We start from the raw sequence: 19,017 nt of genomic DNA, 5'->3' as shown, positions 1-19,017 counted from the left end.
TTCCCAAGAATTCTAAGTTTTAATAAGCAGTAAAATTGCAAAGTTGTTTTTTGTTTTTAATTTACAAGCAAAATTTAAATGTACCCATGTAACACTGAGACAATTCTTTTTAATTTATAATTTTACTTAATTATTTTTTTAAATATACCTGATAAAGAAGCTAAGAAATGGTGTCTGAGGTGGACATATTCTTCACACTGTCTCTTTACAGTGGAGGATGATGCGTTTATATGCAGCGCTCCATATCCTTTCCAGCCAATGTGCGGCTCGTATGTACGCCTCATATGTGAGCCTCGTATGTACCCTTGTATGCACACCTCATATGTGCCCCTTGTAAGCCTCGTATATACACCTCGTACGTGCGCCTTTTATGTACACCTCATATATACGCCTCGTATGTGCGCCTCATATGTATACCTCGTATGTACTCATATGTGCATCTCGTATGTACTTATTATATGAGCGCCTTGTATATGTGCCTCATATATATTCCTTGAATATGTGACTCATATATACGCCTTGTATGTACGCCTCTGTATGTGCACCTTGTGTATGCGCCTCGTACGTGCGCCTCGTACATACGCCTCATATGTGCGTCTCATGTATACTCTTTGAATGTGCGCCTCATGTGCACCTCGTACGTACGCCTCATATATACGCCTTGTATGTACACCTCTTATGTACACCTCGTATATACCCTCATATGTGCTCCTCATATGTACTCCTTATATGTACTCCTCATATGTGCGCCTCGTATGTGCACCACTATGTACTGCGTGACGTTGCCTTTTATCCATCTTCATATTACACTTGATTCTGAGACGTCTTAGGCTAGGTTCACATTTCCGTATAAATAGTATAGTATAGTCTATAGTCTAGCATACATAGACTTGTATTAGTGGCGGATTGCGACTGATGACCTTGCGTTGCATCCGCTGCCTCGCGGTCAGTCGTTTTTTGACTGACCACCGGGCAGGAGCAATGCAGAATGCAACATTTTTCGGGCCATCAAAATTAACGCACCGCGCAGGAATCCGTCGCCATCCGTCAAGCTTGTAATGGATGTTTATGGTGCTGGATTCCGTCGTAATCCGTCTTACGACGGAATCCAGCGCTGGATTCCGTCATGCTCTACTGAGCATGCCCAGCATGTTTGGCACACCCACTGGGCTGTCCCAAACACAAACGGATCATGACTGATCCGTCAAAAAACGGACGCACAGCGGATGTAACGGACGCGACGGATCAGTTTTTTCACAGGATTCCTGTGAAAGGAATCCTGTGAAAAACACATCCGTTGCATCAGTTGACATCTAAAAAACGACTGCCGTTGCTGACGGACCTGACGGATTTAAAACAACGGAAATGTGAACCTAGCCTAATATGGATAAAAAGTTCCCAGGAACTTCTCCAAGAGACACGTTCTCCTACTAACTTATTTATTCATTTTTTAGTTGTTTTTTTAAGTCATTTCTGGATAAATTTTGCTCCCTCGTACCCGACTGTACATGGGAATTGGGGAAGTAGAAGTTAGAAAGTGTTTTCCTACGTAAGGTACTTGCCAGACCATCTGAGCTGCAGCTGGAGGGGCTTTGAGGGATGTTCTGATTCTCTGCCGGCTGTGACTCTCTTATTTCTGGTACACAGCACCTCTAGGGAATTGGAGCAGCAAATGAGGATTTTTTTTTTCTTCTTTAATCTGCTTCATCGGAAACGGTTCCTTTTTAGTAAAGTGTGCTGGTATATGAAGGACAGACTGAAGATGAGGCGTCCTTTCACCATCTTCTATCCAGCAATGCAGAGAGGAGATGAATGAGAAAACCCTCCACCCCATCAATGCCTACTAACTTTTTAAGTTTACTTTATATAATGATATATTTTGTTTTTCTCACTTATAGAGTAATCCGACTTGAGCAGATTAATGAACGAGGTAAAATATAGCATATACTGTATAGAGAACTCTAGAACCCCCCCCCTCCCAAAATAGACTACAAGGGGAGGACAATATGTACGTTCAATGCAAAAATTAAAGAGTTACTCCCGTCTTCAATGGTTGTTTTTACAAGGACAATCCGCCAATATCTAGCACACTTGTAATTTACAGCTTATTATATATTGCAGCCGTTCTTGAGTTATTAACACTTTTCTTTTGCTTATAGTTTTATTCTTAGTTCTATTCTTATTCTTAGTTCTATCTTAGTTCTACTTTAATTCTTTAGTTCTATTTAGCTTGTAAGCACTGCGCTGAAGCTGGCCGGGATTGGGAGGTAACTGCACTCTCCAGTGATCCCAGCCAGCTTCATGGTTGTTGTGTGCCAGCGAGTGGTCAGTCGCCAAGGCAACGAAGTATCAACACATCAAGAACAACTGAAAATTTTAATAAGCAGTAAATCGCGAAATTGCTTGTATATACAATCCGAATATGATAATATCTATGGCAATGGTAATATCCCTTTAAAGACAACCTGTCACCAGCTCCAAGATGGACAGTTTTTACTCTTCTTGTATGCCTGTTGCTCCCCTGAGTATTCTCCCTGTTTTCGGGGGCAGATCTGCCATAACGTTTCAGAGATATGGTTCACTTTATTTAGTGCTATCTTTAGGTTACTAGGGGGTGGTGCTACCAGGGTCATGACGTGGAACAGTCTAAGGACACGCCCCTGAGGATCCTGTAAACCACAAGCCCGTGTACCCTCCCACATACAGTCTAAAAACATGCCCCAGTGGATCCTGTGAGCTATGACCCCGTGTAACCTCCACCACACAGTCTACAGACACGCCCCAGAGGATCCTGTGAGCCACAACCCGCCACACACAGTCTAAAGACACCCACCCCCAGAGGAACCTGTGAGCCGCGACCCTGTGTAACCCCCACACACGCAGTCTACAGACACGCCCCAGAGGATCCTGTGAGCCACAACCCGCCACACACAGTCTAAAGACACCCACCCCCAGAGGAACCTGTGAGCCGCGACCCTGTGTAACCCCCACACACGCAGTCTACAGACACGCCCCAGAGGATCCTGTGAGCCACAACCCCGTGTAACCACCCCACATACACAGTCTAAAGACATGACCCAGAGGATCCTATGATCCGCTACCCCGTTTAAAGGCCCCCAAAAAGTAGCAATAAATATAAAAGTCCCATATCTCTAGAATTTTATGATGGATTTAAAAAAATAAATAAATAAAAGAGAAAAAAGCAGAATAACGAAGAGAGGAACAGGAAAAAATAAAAGCAAACCCTGGCCAGTTTTAACCTGGTGACAGGTTGTCCTTTTTAAGCACTGCTGGTTATGTTCTAGTGATTACATGGGGGTAATTGCACGACTGGCAACTCCTTCAGATAAATTTACTATCTCAATCTCTTCAGTGTGATGACAAAATCAATACCCGTGCCGAACTCTGGAGAATTACTACTCTCTGCTGCTGTCCAGCAGTCATTGTTTTTGGCAGCCTGTATTCTGCGAATGCGTTGCTGGCGCTGGCTGTCATCATCCTGTTTTATAGAGCTCTGCTGACAAATTAAGAAGCGCCCCATAGACCCCGGCTTGTTTGTGTGGGGTTGGCTTGCGGAAAGGAAAGTCGATTGGAAGCTTCGCTGGTTCAGGAACTGAAGCGTGGGAGTAAATTCCCTGTTTTGCACGGATAATATGCAGTCGCTGTATACACAGAGGATTAATATTAAACTTCCCCTGTATGATTAAAGTCCCATTAAACCAGGTTCTTTGCAGACGGCAGCAGTATTCTGTGCTGACACCATAGCATCATACGCAGGTTTACAGCTTGTCACTCTCTAGGTGTTATAGATCTTACAAGATAATGCATGCCTTGCCAGCGATTGTAACATAGGGTGTGCGAGATCTGCATGCTGGCACTTGTAGTCCTACAAGTGCAGAGCTACAGGCCGCATGCCATTCATTTACGTCATCTTTGTGGTACCAAACATATGGAACGGTGTATCACATTTCAGAGTTTTCTGTCATTCTCTTTACAAATTCAACAGAAATACATTGTGGCAAGCTTCATTGGATGGCAAAAATGTGGAAGCATGGCTCAGTAGGCAGCCACATGTACGGAGAGGAAGCACGGCAGAGCATGGCTCAGTAGGCAGCCACATGTATGAAGAGGAAGCACGGCAGAGCATGGCTCAGTAGGCAGCCACATGTACGGAGAGGAAGCACGGCAGAGCATGGCTCAGTAGGCAGCCACATGTACGGAGAGGAAGCACGGCAGAGCATGGCTCAGTAGGCAGCCACATGTATGGAGAGGAAGCACGGCAGAGCATGGCTCAGTAGGCAGCCACATGTACGGAGAGGAAGCACGGCAGAGCATGGCTCAGTAGGCAGCCACATGTACGGAGAGGAAGCACGGCAGAGCATGGCTCAGTAGGCAGCCACATGTATGGAGAGGAAGCACGGCAGAGCATGGCTCAGTAGGCAGCCACATGTATGGAGAGGAAGCACGGCAGAGCATGGCTCAGTAGGCAGCCACATGTATGGAGAGGAAGCACGGCAGAGCATGGCTCAGTAGGCAGCCACATGTATGGAGAGGAAGCACGGCAGAGCATGGCTCAGTAGGCAGCCACATGTATGAAGAGGAAGCACGGCAGAGCATGGCTCAGTAGGCAGCCACATGTACGGAGAGGAAGCACGGCAGAGCATGGCTCAGTAGGCAGCCACATGTATGGAGAGGAAGCACGGCAGAGCATGGCTCAGTAGGCAGCCACATGTACGGAGAGGAAGCACGGCAGAGCATGGCTCAGTAGGCAGCCACATGTATGGAGAGGAAGCACGGCAGAGCATGGCTCAGTAGGCAGCCACGTGTATGGAGACTTAGGCTGTGTTCACATCTGTGTTGAAGGCTTTGTCCTCCAAAAATACTGGACATCTAATAGGGAACTCTGACAGACCCCAGTATAGGTAGCGGGGTGACGTCCAAATTCCCTGCAGTTAAATTACAGTAGTTTTTACGTTTCTTGACTTCCACAAAATCAGCAGAATGGCATACCCCATCTTATCATCATCTGTCTTGGATGTCTGAATTATGACACTCTGTATGTTCCATCTTGTTACAAGCTGGATACGTCTGCTCCACATCCTCTATGGTATTACTCAGCCTGTATATGAATTTGGCCAATTAAGGCCCTCTGGACACAGTGGGGTTTTTTATGCTTTTTTTGGTGCAGTTTTGTAACATATCTGCAGCATGTCAAATCTTGGTGCGTTTTTCCTGCGTTTTTCAGCTCTTTCATCCATTGATTTCAATAGAAAAACACATGGAAAAAACACAAAAATGAGGCAAAAAGGCACCTCGTTTTTTGGTACTTTTTCTCGCAGAAGATGAAGAAAATTTCTGCACCAATTACTCATGCTGTTAATTGTTAGTTTTTAATTATTTTTAGTAGCTTTACTTGAACTATATAAAGTTTTATTAAACATTTGGGATTTTTTGCTGCCTTTTGGCCTTTTTAGTCGTACAATATATACTGAACTCCGGGAACATACCGTACTTCTAATCTCAGGATCTTTCCTTCATGAGTAGGGGCTGATCAGATAACCGAGCAGGACGGCAGCCAGGAATCCAATTTTCCACCGTAACCCTACTAATTCATTAGCACAATACAGGCTGCCATTTCTTCTTTCATAACCGTTTTCTTGTTCCTTTTAGGCCCGTTTCACACGTCAGTGAAAAACAGTGACGTTTTTCACTGGCGTGTAAAACACGCACATGTCCCTGCGTGTGCCGTGAATCACGGCACACGTGGGTTGTCTAAGTGCAATCCGGGCTCCGTTATCCGTGGCCCGTGATTGCACTTAGAAATCAACTCACCTGCGCCCACTCCCGCTGTCCATGGTGCTGATCGCTCCCGCGACGCAGCATCCGGCCGGCGGTGACCCCCGCAGCAGCTGCTTCCGGGTCGGCTGTGTCGCGCATAATGAATATGCGCGACAGTAATCAGCCGGCTTAGAAGCAGCAGGGAGGACGGGCTGCAGAGGACATCGCTGGAGGCCGGGTGAGTTAAAATGTTTATTATTTTAAATGCACGTTTTTTTCTGGCACGTGTTTCATGGACCACACCACTGTGTGGTCCGTGGAACATCAGTGATGCCAGAAAAAAATGGACATGTCTCCGTGCAGCAATCACGCACACGCGGGTACGCCGCACGGAGACACGTGCAGTGACAAATCACTGACGTGTGAGCAGACCCATTCAGTATAATGGGTCTGCGTATGTCAGTGATTCTGGTACCTTTAAAAAAAAGCACAAACCAGAATCACTGACGTGTGAAAGGGGCCTTAGGTGAAGAGCATGGTCATTATACCCCCCTCCTGTCCTGGCTCTCTTTTTGGATGGTTCCTTCTTATTTTTATCAGCTATGGTACCGGGGGCTGTTACGTCACATATGGGCACAGGCTCCCCTCGATCAGCCTATCTCATAGCATATACCGTAATACTGTGTACTGTAACGGTCCATAGCACAGCATTACACCGATTCATACCATTGCCATACACAAACCAATGCAGGCAGAAAAGGAGCAATTTTGCCTCCTTTGTGGGATTTGTTCACACTGGGAAGATCCGCTGTGGATTTTCCCCGCTTTACATTACATATGTGATCTGCGTGAAAATTGACTTTAAATCCACCATATCTCTATTTATGAAGCAGACTTTAACCCTTTCAAATGCATAAGGTGATATATGGTGCAAAACATGCAGATTTTACTGCTTATTTAGCCAATTTTTGCTGCTGCAGTCCATATCCCATGGTTTTCCTATGAGACTCATTAACCGATTTCTTCGCCTTCCGGTAATTAACTAGGAAATCATGGTATTGCCCATTGGATGCCAAAAGGATTGAGACCTTCTCCCTGGTATGGTACCCGGTATGACTCTGTACACGGCCTTACATATGGAGCCTAAAGGCCACTTTACACACACAGATAAATCTGCGGCAGATCTGTGGTTGCAGTGAAATTGTGGACAATCAGTGCCAGGTTTGTGGCTGTGTACAAATGGAACAATATGTCCATGATTTCACTGCAACCACAGATCTGCCAAAGATTTATCTGTGTGTGTGACGGGGTCTTTAGGCTGTGTTGGAGGCTTTGTTAGAAATTCCTGGACACCATAATGGAGATCCAACGAACCTCAATATAGTCAACGGGGTCTGCCAGGCTCCACTGGTTTGTATTTTGTAGATTCGGGCACTGTTGCTATATTCTTTTTTTCCCCCTTTATTTCTACTCAATATTGCCCACTAGAGATACAATATTCCAGCTGGCTGAAACTTATAGTTCCCCAGCAATGGAGAGTGGTGCTATACAAGTGTGTGGTGAGATTCACGGCAAATTGCTTCAAAACCACAAAACGTGGACTTTTGCCGCTGTGGTTTCCTGGTGGACGTCCCCTATAAAGGTATTGTTTTTTAAGGGTTTAGTGGTGTTAATGGACGTCCCCTATGACTCGGTAGTTTTCCTCCACGAGCCTCAGTGACCCATTTCTCAGCCCTGCTCTATAATTACCCGTCCTTTAATAAGAGGCTTCTCCCTCCTCTGTTAATGAGATTCTGCCTTTATTTTTCCTTCATCTTTAATTCTTCCTGATTTTTCTCCAGCCTGTCATTAATTTGTCCGTCCAGTGTTTGTTTAGTCTGGTCAAGAACAATGGCTTGGAGCAGAGCGTGGCGTTCCGTCTCCTGTAGTGCCACGCTCACGTCATCCACGTCCCTGCTATATCTTGTATTATTCCAATATTACCCCAAAGCCATTTTTATTTGTTTTCCTAATTCGTTGCACATGGTGCGGGAAGGAATCTGAACTTTGGAGAAGTTCTGACCTTATTTACCGACATAGCGAGACCTTCACCAGTGACACGCTCCGATTTTTTTTGTCTTTTCCTTTTTTTTTCGGATTTAACCATCATTTAGCTTAAAACATGTGACTGAAGAATGCTGCAAAATCCCCAGCGGAGCATCCCGGTCACACTACATCCTCTTTAGGCACGGGGGCAGGCTACACGCTGCTCCCACCGCCGGACGCCTCCGACCCAGAGATGCTTTTCTACTGTCCTCCGATCTGATCATCCGTATCGCACTATTGGGGACAATATTTGCCCTACATAATGCTCTCACATAACACCTACCCCTCCAAAAAAACTGTCATTGTCACTGCCTGTCAATGCACAAATGTAGCAGAGCTGGCTTTGTCATATAGCACAACTCATTGAAACATCATATTTGGTTATTTGTGGTTTTCCATAATAGTTCTCTAAATTCAGAAACCTTTCAGCTTAGAGGTAAAGTATCGCTCTGCTTTACTGCTGTGCAAATGCAGCAGAGCTGAGTTTGTAATATACAGTGCAATAACTATAATGAGTATATACAATCTGCCTTATATATATTGTATCCTCACCTATCCGCGGGCAGCGACCTATCTTGTCCTGTACCTGTCTGTGCCTTCTATTCTTCATGATTATGGTGCCTGTCTACGTATGGTCCTTTCACATAAACTGAATGGCGCTAGAATATATAATCTATTTTGGAGCAAAATGACAAAGTCAGCTCTGCTACATCTGTACCCAAATAGGCAGGATACAGTAAAAAAGAAAAGTCACCTCTGCTACATCTGTACTCAGCATTGTCAGAAGTCAGAATGCAATAAAAAAGCAAAGTCAGCTCTGCTACATCTGTACTCAACATAGGCAGAATGCAATAAAAAAAGCAAAGTACCTCTGCTACATCTGTACTCAGCGTAGGCAGAATGCAATAAAAAAGCAAAGTCACCTCTGCTATATCTGTACTCAACATAGGCAGAATGCAATAAAAAAGCAAAGTCACCTCTGCTACATCTGTACTCAGCATAGGTAGGATGCAGTAAAAAAGCAAAGTCAGCTCTGCTACATCTGTACTCAACATAGGTAGAATATAAGAAAAGTAACAACGTTCTCGGACTGCTCTTCTTCAGAAGCACACGTGTCCCTCTCCGGGTGTTAAATTTGTTAGTAAAAGTGCTATAGAAACTGGTGCTGCCTACAGGTGTAGCAGAGCTAAAGTTGTCCTGTTGCTGCTTGCAAGTTACAGAAAATGTACTGAACTGTGTGTGCCAAGTGACAAACTCAGCTCTGCTACATAAACCTTTTTTTTTACAGTTCATGCAGGCTTATTTTATTGGAGGCAGAAGTGTTCTGTGCAGGGAAATGGAAGCTGGGGAGCAGGAGCGTGAGCTGTCCAGGCTGCTCTTACCTGGGGCTGTAGCGCTGTAGAGTATGGCCACGGCTGCTGCGGTCCCATAAAGGGACGGACGTCTCGGAGAGGCAGTTTTCTCCCAGGCATGAGATGTGAGCATTCCAATGGAAAAGGCAAACAATGAAAGATAGACTCTCAGCTTGTCCCAAGCCTATAGGGCATGACGTCATGGGCCGGCCCTATAAGGAGCTGTGTTGTACAGGCACACCACCACCACCACCGCCGCCGCTGTCTGGCTAGTGCACCCTAATGCTCGCCAGAACTTTAGAAAGTTTATTAATGTGTTCTGGCTCCAGCTGAAGTTCAATCCTGTGTGAACTATTTCATTTGTCTCCGCCGATCAGGGCTGAACAAGAATGTGCGGAAGGTTTGACTTCCAGAAACTCCCGTCTACTTGCTGATAATAAAGTCATTGGAAGTTATTAGCCGACCCAGTCCTATATTACTAATCTCCGAGAAGTCCTAACCAGGTCCGCGCAATCGTTTTCTGCCTTCGCTACCGACCGACAACTTTCTTTTTTAAATTTCTCATATAGGAAAGGTTTTGGGCAGCTCGTCTGTAGAGGATGTGGATTTAAGCTGTGACTTTGTGTTTCTGTGGAGGGGGCTCTCGGGGGGATAGTATTTTATTTCCTGATGATGTAACTACACAACAATTCTTCGAGCGATGATGGGAAGGCCAGATGAAGTCCGCTGCTCTTTTGTTAAACATTTCAGCTTTCTTGTTTCTTCGTCGATTTCATGCAGAATGTTGAAAGGATATTCTGCTTCATTTGACACTTTTGGCAAAAATTTTTTTTAGGAAGATTGTAACATAAAAAAAGTGAAATTTGGAATCACCGGGGAGGGTTATTACAGTTTATAGTATGATTAATTATAGTTTTCATGCACAATCAAATGCGGCTGCGCTCATGTGATTTATGAGAATCGCAGCGGCACTGAACCAGCGAAGCTTTATCTGTTCCTTTAACAATCACTTTTGTGCGTTTTTGCAAGTGAAATCGCTGTTTTCCTACAAAATTAAAGGGATTGACCTATCTTGCACATATGTGGCATATTAGCATATACTATGAGAATATTAGATATCAAACCTTCCAACCTTTACAGAGCAGAAAGAGGGTGAGGTTAGCGCACTGTGTCAAATTTTGACCGCACTCATTTTCCATTTCTTTCTGCCTTGGCGTTAAGAGTTGTCAGAGGGGCGGTCAGTGAGGGACATTAAGCAGAAACCCAAGACTGCTGGGCGTAGACCCAAATCCGGGACTGTCCTCCGTATCCAGAACAATTAGGAATAGAGGTGAGCGGATTGATTCACGGGTGTCACGGGATATGTAATGACAGAACAGGGACCCCTAGGCTGACCCTCAGACTCAAGACCCTGCACTGTGCTTTATCTTGGAGGTAGGCTTGATGGTAGCCAGGTCCGAGCTCCCAGTTTGAACCTGAGTCCTATCCGAGCCCTGATCTTACTGCCCCACCCTTGGGGTGGGCCGGACAACACAATAACAAAATGCCACAGAAACGACACTGACTCGTACACACTGCACTCAAACACAAAGGAGAGACAATATGTGTACAGCGGAATAAAGAAAAGGGAAAGAAATAACCGAACAACAGGGGAACGTCCACATCACTCAAAATCGCAACACAGATCACCATAAACCGGATCAGCACTAAGACCAGAATTGCTGTAACTTTTATCGGCACTGAATAGCAAGGTCCAGAATCTTTTATAGGAAGGAGACGGCTGAGATTGTTAATTAGCAACCTGAGCTCCTAGCAGAGTTCCCCAGGTCAGCAGGATTTAATCCCCTGCAGGACTGAGGAACAGAGCACATGAAACAGCCGACACCCAGCTCTGGCTGAACAACTAATTGCAGATGTCAGGCTCTGCAGTGTGAACAGAGCCTGATGCCGCCATGACACCTAATGAGTCTGGACCTGAACACCGCATGTCACTGGTCCCTGGCCACGAATCTCTTTTATATTTTGGCGTCACCGGCGTGGCTTTTGATTATCCGTGATTGGTGCGACGTCATCTGAGAGTCCAAATCATCTCTATTTGGGGCCTGGGAATTTATTTTTTGTTCATTCTTTCATAGTCGTAACTGCCAGAACTTTTCTCTTTTTAACGTATGCTTTATTATATGACATTTTGGGGTGGGGTTTTTTTGTGTCCGTTCACACGTTGTATAAATGCTGTGTTTTTTTGTTTTCTGCAGGTTTCCACACCAAACTATGCAGCAGCAATCCTCTCTGGTTATTGCATTTTTGCTGCCTCTTCACCTTAATTTGATACTTTTTTTGATGCAGATTTGAAGCAGCGTTTTTAATGTGGTTTTGCCGTAAAGCTTTGATCTTTCACTTAAAAAAGCAACTACAGTCTTTATTTTTCAGGCTCCCTACAGAAACCTATGGAGGGGGAAAAAGAGTAACAAAACCACACAGTTCAGCAGCATCTTTAGGGTATGTGTCAAATTTTCTGCACCAAAACCTGCACCTTGTAGCAGAAAAACACACCAAAAAAACCCTGCTTTTTATTAGTGCGTTTTTACTGTGTTTTTTGGGTGCATTCTTGTGCCATGCATTATTTTTGTCTGTGAAATGACTGGAAGGGATACGAAACACAGGGGAAAAAAAAGCCCAGAATTGACATGTTGTTTCTTTTTTCTGCACCCAAAACTGCAAGGAAAAAATAAGCAACGTGCACATAACACTGCAGAATTCTCATTGGCTTTGCTGGGAGAAGGAAAGAGATGCAGATTTGGGCATCAAAACGCGCATAAAAAATGCAGCGTGTGCACAAAGCCTTAAGGCCGCTATACACGCTGCGATATCGTGACCGATATCGCTAGCGTGCGTACCCTCCATCGGTTGTGCGTCACGGGCAAATTGCTGCCCGTGGCACACAACATCGCGCTGACCCATCACACTACTTACCTGCCTAGCGACGTCGCTGAGACCGGCGAACCGCCTCCTTTCTAAGGGGGCGGTTCGTTCAGCATCACAGCAGCGTCACCGAACCGCCGCGCAATAGAAGCGGAGGGGCGGAGATGAGCGGGACTTAATTTCCCACCCACCTCCTTCCTCATTGCGGGCGGCCGCAGGTAAGGTGAGTTTCCTCGTTCCTACGGTGTCACACATAGCGATGTGTGCTGCCGCAGGAGCGACAAACTGCTTCGTACACCGAGCAGCAGCGATATTCGAGAATAGGGGGGCATGTTTTGACCGTTTTTGCGATGATTCAAAATCGCTCATAGGTGTCACACGCAACGACATCACTAAAACGACCGGATGTGCGTCACAAATTCCGTGACCCCAACGAGATCGCTTGAGCGATGTTGCAGCGTGTAAAGCGGCCTTTAGGCTAGGTTCACATTTCCGTTGTTTTGCATCAGTCACATGCTTAACGTTGCTTAACGCTTGTGACTGATGTGTTGTACAATGGATGACAAGTGTTGGAAGAGGAAGCGGATTCCATTATAAAACAAGAGACAGAGAGAACGATCAGCTGATTGCTCTCATTAGCCAGCCGCTGGCTTTTGAGAGCGAACAGATGATCTCCCGGCGGCCGGCTAATGAGCGCGATCAGCTGATCGCTCTCATTAGCCGGCCGCCGGGTGATCTGCTGATCGCTCTCATTAGCCGGCTGCCGGGTGATCAGCTGATCGCTCTCATTAGCCAGCCGTCGGGTGATCAGCTGATTGCTCTCATTAGCCGGCCGCCGGGTGATCAGCTGATCGCTCACAGAAGGCGGCTGCGGGGCGATCAGCTGATCGTTCGGCCGACAAGAGAGCATGCACAGCAGAATCAAAAGGATTCCGCTGCTCAAAAAACGCTACATGCTGCGTTCCTGCCGCCCGACGGTGAGTCGTTCCACGACTGATCAGTCGGGCGGAGGATGCAATGCAAGGGCATCAGTCGCAATCCACCGCTCATACAAGTCTATGGAAACCAGAGCCGCGGATTGTGACTGATACAAATTGATGGAAATGTGAACCTAGCCTTAGACGCACAATAAGTTTTCAGGAAATCACTTCCACTTTGCTTGGATAGTTAAACACAGCAGAATTCCTGGGTAAAGAAAAAGCAAGAGCAAAAAACGCACTTACACTTCATGTGAACACGGCCTAAATGTTTAAACAAAGTAAATGAGATTTCAGGAATTCTCCACCCTCTGTATGTTTAAAGATGTTGCTGAGCTTTACACGTTTTGTTTTTTGGTTTGTTTGTTTTTTTTCATTTTTTTTGTTCTATAGGCTTCTATGTGTAGCCTGAAAAAAAAATGCATGTAAAAAAACAAACAAAAAAACGCTGTTGCTTTATTAAATGTAGAATCAAAGCTTCTATTTAGTAAAAAAAAAAAACAAAACAAAAACATGAAAAATGTTGCTTCAAATCTGCGCCATGAACACATCAAACAGGGCATTAATACAAACCGCAGCAAACATGTAATAATCAGAGTAGATTGATATTACGTTGTGTGGTGCTGAAAGCAGTTGAAAATATTTACCATTTATTATGTATTTATGTGTGAACACGACCTCAACATTTATTAAATTTTTACACTTTTAATGGAGAAAAATGATAACCAATCACAGCATTTTTTACGCCATTTACCATTCACCATAAATAGTCTGATCGCTGTGTTGTGCGGGTCGTTATGATTACAGGAACAACAAATATGTCCGTGTAGTTTGCTGACTTGTGATGTTTATTATTTTTATTTATTAGAACCATGATTAAGGCCGAAACGCGTTGGATTGTTCCCTCCCCTTATGTGTTAATTTCTTTGTCTGACCACCTGGCACTTTTAATGGAGTAAATAAATTTGAAGTTTTCTGATATACGTCTATCTGGCCAGTTTCTTCCAGCGCTCAAATCTTTGTTCTATGCAATTCCTGTCATGCCAAGGCCTCCGCGCTGCAGATCTGGAACCAGGACTTGAATTCGGGAGGTGAACTGACATCATATGATTTTTCTCGTCTCTTTATACGACACCATATGGTGCCCTGTAAGGATGGCTTCTAAGTCTGTAGTATGGTGCCATGGGGACATGCTGGACGGTGTGCCGTGTAATCTTATATGAGCAACAATGAAGATGAGTAATCAGAACTTGAACACGTCTACAGTATCTAACCCAAAGACTCGTTGTGAAATGAGGAACGCCTTTGGAATTATTTACACCCAAAGGCCTCACACTGGCGTATAATATGGAGGAGTGCAAAGTAAGAAAACCAGTTTTAGTCTTTTAGAGCTCAGTTCCCGTCTTTCGGAGTCCGGTTCCCGTCTTTCGGAGTCCGGTTCCCGTCTTTCGGAGTCCGGTTCCCGTCTTTCACAGCCCGGTTCCCGTCTGTCACAGCCCGGTTCCCGTCTTTCACAGCCCGGTTCCCGTCTTTCACAGCCCAGTTCCCGTCTTTCACAGCCCAGGTCCCATGTTCCTGTTTTCCAATTCCCAGTTCTCGGGATTAGTAGATTATCCCATATCCATAGGTAACTTACTATTCTAATAACCCTTTAAAGTTTTAGTCCTTCTTCACTCACATCTGCATTGACAAGTGATCGTGGCAGGTGATGTCACGTGTACTGCTACCTGCCGGGACATGTGGTTAATCGGCAGGTATGGTGCACCTGTCACACACACGTTCCAGCTTGTATGCCTCATAGAATTGATCACTTCTAACGCCATTCTTTATAAAGATAACATGGGTTATAATTTTAACATTGTAACACAGATGCTCCATAAAGTATGCATATTTTGCTCGTGAGCTCTGTATTCTTACCATCAAAATTCCAGAACTCAGAATAAAACATGAAGGGTTATTGCCATTTCAACTTTTCATGGCTGGGAATAAATCTATGGGAATACCTCTGTCCAGGTACCATGTTCTGCGCTCTCCATAGCACCAATTCATTTCAATGGAGTTAAGAAAACGACGTAGCTCAGCAGATTTCAGTGTCTCCATAGATCAATCTCCAGTGGTTGGCGCCTGAACAGAGAAAATCTCCATAGATCCATCTCCAGTGGTTGGCGCCTAGACAGAGAAAATCTCCGTAGATCCATCTCTAGTGGTTGGCACCTGGACTGAGAAAATCTCTGTAGATCCATCTCTAGTGGTTGGCGCCTGGACAGAGCAAGTCTCCGTACATCCATGTCCAGTGGTTGGCACCTGGACAGAGCAAGTCTCTGTAGATCCAGCTCTAGTGGTTGGCGCCTGGACAGAGCAAGTCTCCGTAGATCCATCTCTAGTGGATCCATCTCTAGTGGTTGGCGCCTGGACAGAGCAAGTCTCCGTAGATCCATCTCTAGTGGTTGGCACCTGGACAGAGCAAGTCTCCGTAGATCCAGCTCTAGTGGTTGGCGCCTGGACAGAGCAAGTCTCCGTAGATCCATCTCTAGTGGTTGGCGCCTGGACAGAGCAAGTCTCCGTAGATCCATCTCTAGTGGTTGGCACCTGGACAGAGCAAGTCTCCGTAGATCCATCTCTAGTGGTTGGCACCTGGACAGAACAAGTCTCCGTAGATCCAGCTCTAGTGGTTGGCGCCTGGACAGAGCAAGTCTCCGTAGATCCATCTCTAGTGGTTGGCGCCTGGACAGAGCAAGTCTCCGTAGATCCATCTCTAGTGGTTGGCACCTGGACAGAGCAAGTCTCCGTAGATCCATCTCTAGTGGTTGGCACCTGGACAGAGCAAGTCTCCGTAGATTCAGCTCTAGTGGTTGGCGCCTGGACAGAGCAAGTCTCCGTAGATCCATCTCTAGTGGTTGGCGCCTGGACAGAGCAAGTCTCCGTAGATCCATCTCTAGTGGTTGGCGCCTGGACAGAGCAAGTCTCCGTAGATCCATCTCTAGTGGTTGGCGCCTGGGCAGAGCAAGTCTCCGTAGATCCATCTCTAGTAGTTGGTGCCTGGACAGAGCAATTCCTGCCTTGGTCATGAGATTAAGGGATCTCAATAAAAGTCAATGGAAAACTATATATGGGTGCAAAAATTCTCAAACCTTTGCATATTCTATAATGTCTATATATCTACATACACATTTTGAGAAAAACATTGCTAGTCTGTATTTTTTCAATAATGTGTTATGTAAAATGGAAAACAGCCTAATACATTGTTAATAGTTAATATTTAACATGTGGTATTCAGCTGTTATATCTACATACTGAGATATTGGTTCTGCTCTGAAGGACAGTGGAGCTGTGAGGCAAAGGTCAGAACTTAGGGTACCTTCACACTTAGCGATGCAGCAGCGATCCGACCAGCGATCTGACCTGGTCAGGATCGCTGCTGCATCGCTACATGGTCGCTGGTGAGCTGTCAAACAGGCAGATCTCACCAGCGACCAGTGAACAGCCCCCAGCCAGCAGCGACGTGCAAGCGACGCTGCGCTTGCACGGAGCCGCCGTCTGGAAGCTGCGGAGACTGGTAACTAAGGTAAACATCGGGTATGGTTACCCGATGTTTACATTAGTTACCAGTGCACACCGCTTAGCTGTGTGAGCAGGGAGCAGGGAGCCGCGCACACTGAGCGCTGGCTCCTTGCTCTCCTAGCTACAGTACACATCGGGTTAATTAACCCGATGTGTAATGCAGCTACATGTGCAGAGAGCAGGGAGCCGCGCACACTGCTTAGCGCTGGCTCCTTGCTCTCCTAGCTGCTGTACACATCGGGTTAATTAACCCGATGTGTACAGCAGCTACATGTGCAGAGAGCCGGAGCCGGCAGCACAGGCAGCGTGAGAGCTGCAGAGGCTGGTAACTAAGGTAAATATCGGGTAACCACCTTGGTTACCCGATGTTTATCTTGGATACAGCTTACCTCAGCTGTCAGACGCCGGCTCCTGCTCTCTGCTCGCTTCATTTGTCGCTCTCTTGCTGTCACACACAGCGATCTGTGTGTCACAGCAGGAGAGCGGCTTTGAAGAAAACGAACCAGGGCTGTGTGTAACGTGCAGCGATCTCGCAGCAGGGGCCAGATCGCTGCTCAGTGTCACACACAGCGAGATCGCTAATGAGGTCACTGCTGCGTCACAAAAACCGTGACTCAGCAGCGATCTCGGCAGCGAGCTCGCTGTGTGTGAAGCACCCCTTACATGTGGAAATATGCCATAAGACGCCAGGTATCAACATGTGCAATGCGGCTATTTATTTATAGTGTAGTCATTGCAGTGCCAATGTATACCAATATAAAGGTCCGTTCACACTGCAAGATTGTCAGAAATAAGCAATTCATAGGAAAATCATATAGTGTAGGAGTCTAAAGGTGAGGACAATCATCTGACGAATGATCGAAACACTCGTTCCATGGGTGGAATGACTTTTTGTGCTGGTCAGCTTTAGTTTACCTGTGTTTTAGGATGGGAAGTCTAATTAGGTGTGATGCTTTCCTGTAAGTTCAGGAATACCACTGTAAGGCTTTGTTCACACAACATGTTTCAGGGAATTTGACGTCCAGACTATCCGGACTGCCAATCCGCGGACTTCTACAGTAACGAGGGCTGTGGATAAGATTTTATGAAATCTCATCCACCCGCAGCGGAGAAAACCCACAGAATAAATTGACCAGCGCTGTGAATTTGACATCTGCAGGATATTAATCTGTGGCGTGGGTACTAATTACAATACAAAGGGTGAAGTCAGCACAATGGACACCACAGGAATCTCTGCACAATTTAGTTTAGAGATCTGTCGTCATTTCAGCTCATTCTAAATTATTTATGACCACAAATCAAACTTTGATGTTGTCACAAAAAAAAAAAAAGTAAAAAGGCAATTAAAGGGAACCTGTCACCAGGTTGTTGCCTGGAGAGCAGTATAACGTAGGGGCAGAGATCCTGATTCCAGTGATGTGTCACTTACTGAGCTGCTTAGTGTAGTTTTGATAAAATCACTGTTTAATTAGTAGGAGATTATCATTAGAGGACTACTTGGCATGCTGCAGGTAGTCCAGCATATTCATGAGCTCTGTATAACTGCTAGATCTGCAGCAGAGAAAACATTGCATTTATCAAAATGACAGTAAACAGCTCAGTAAGTGACACATCGTTGGAATCCGGGCCTCTGTCCCTACATTATGCTGCTTTCAGCTGGGGGAGCAAAAACCTGGTGACAGATTCCTTTTAAGTGAGTAAAAGTCTGTATCCTTTGAAAATATCTCTATCCCTGCCTTTAATCCCTTGGGTTACATTGGAATTACTTGCTGAATTACATCAGAACAAGTTCTACCAGTTCGCAGGGAAATGTACACGGCGTTGCTTATCAGTGAACGGCCCCGGTGACATCAGACTCGTGTTCCCACTTCCCCAGTAGCTAATCTAATCTTCTACCATTTACATTCTCCGATTTTATTAAATGTTTCTCTGACGACGGTGGATGGGAAACAAACACTTCACAATATTTCATATCTGCTATTGCTGACGGTTACTATAGACTCTGTTTTGTAGAGAGAATGTTTTAACTTTAGCATCCATAAAACCAGGCATGCACTGAAAATTGCTGGTCACCAAGAGATAAAAAAAATCACTTAAAGGGAAGCTAAAATAAATAAAATAACCTATTGTAAAAGTCAGGTTTTAGTGCTACAAGTATCATTTAAAAAAAAAAAAATACACTCCCTCCAGGCCCAATGATCTTTGCACATGCTTATTAGATGTTTCAATACCACTGTGGCTAATGTGCATTTTATTTCCTCAAATAACAAGAAAAAAAAAAGAAAAAAGAAAACCCAGTGGCCGGTATGGAAATTGCAAGTAATTTTTTCTTTTTTATTATT

At 45.2% G+C, this 19,017-nt stretch overlaps 2 protein-coding genes across 5 annotated transcripts in view; one reads left to right on the top strand and one right to left on the bottom strand.

Annotated features, from left to right (window-relative positions):
- Positions 1-19,017, top strand: part of CMSS1 (cms1 ribosomal small subunit homolog) — a 410,349-nt gene that overhangs the window by 55,175 nt on the left and 336,157 nt on the right. The gene's annotated exons all lie outside the window — the stretch shown is intronic.
- Positions 1-19,017, bottom strand: part of FILIP1L (filamin A interacting protein 1 like) — a 342,688-nt gene that overhangs the window by 42,998 nt on the left and 280,673 nt on the right. Inside the window, exon 1 of one of the 4 annotated variants that reach the window (XM_075335147.1) lies at positions 9,246-9,763. The exons of 2 other annotated variants lie outside the window; for them this stretch is intronic. In XM_075335147.1, the coding sequence (XP_075191262.1) occupies positions 9,246-9,418 (173 nt within the window). In that variant the 5' untranslated portion in view covers positions 9,419-9,763. Of the gene's footprint in view, positions 1-9,245; positions 9,764-19,017 lie in introns of those variants that run through there. One more of the 4 variants, XM_075335145.1, reaches the window with a different exon arrangement.

This window comes from Anomaloglossus baeobatrachus, chromosome 2 (genome assembly GCF_048569485.1).
Source record: "Anomaloglossus baeobatrachus isolate aAnoBae1 chromosome 2, aAnoBae1.hap1, whole genome shotgun sequence".
Lineage (NCBI taxonomy): Eukaryota > Metazoa > Chordata > Amphibia > Anura > Aromobatidae > Anomaloglossus > Anomaloglossus baeobatrachus.
This window is presented reverse-complemented; position numbering and strand designations above follow the sequence as displayed.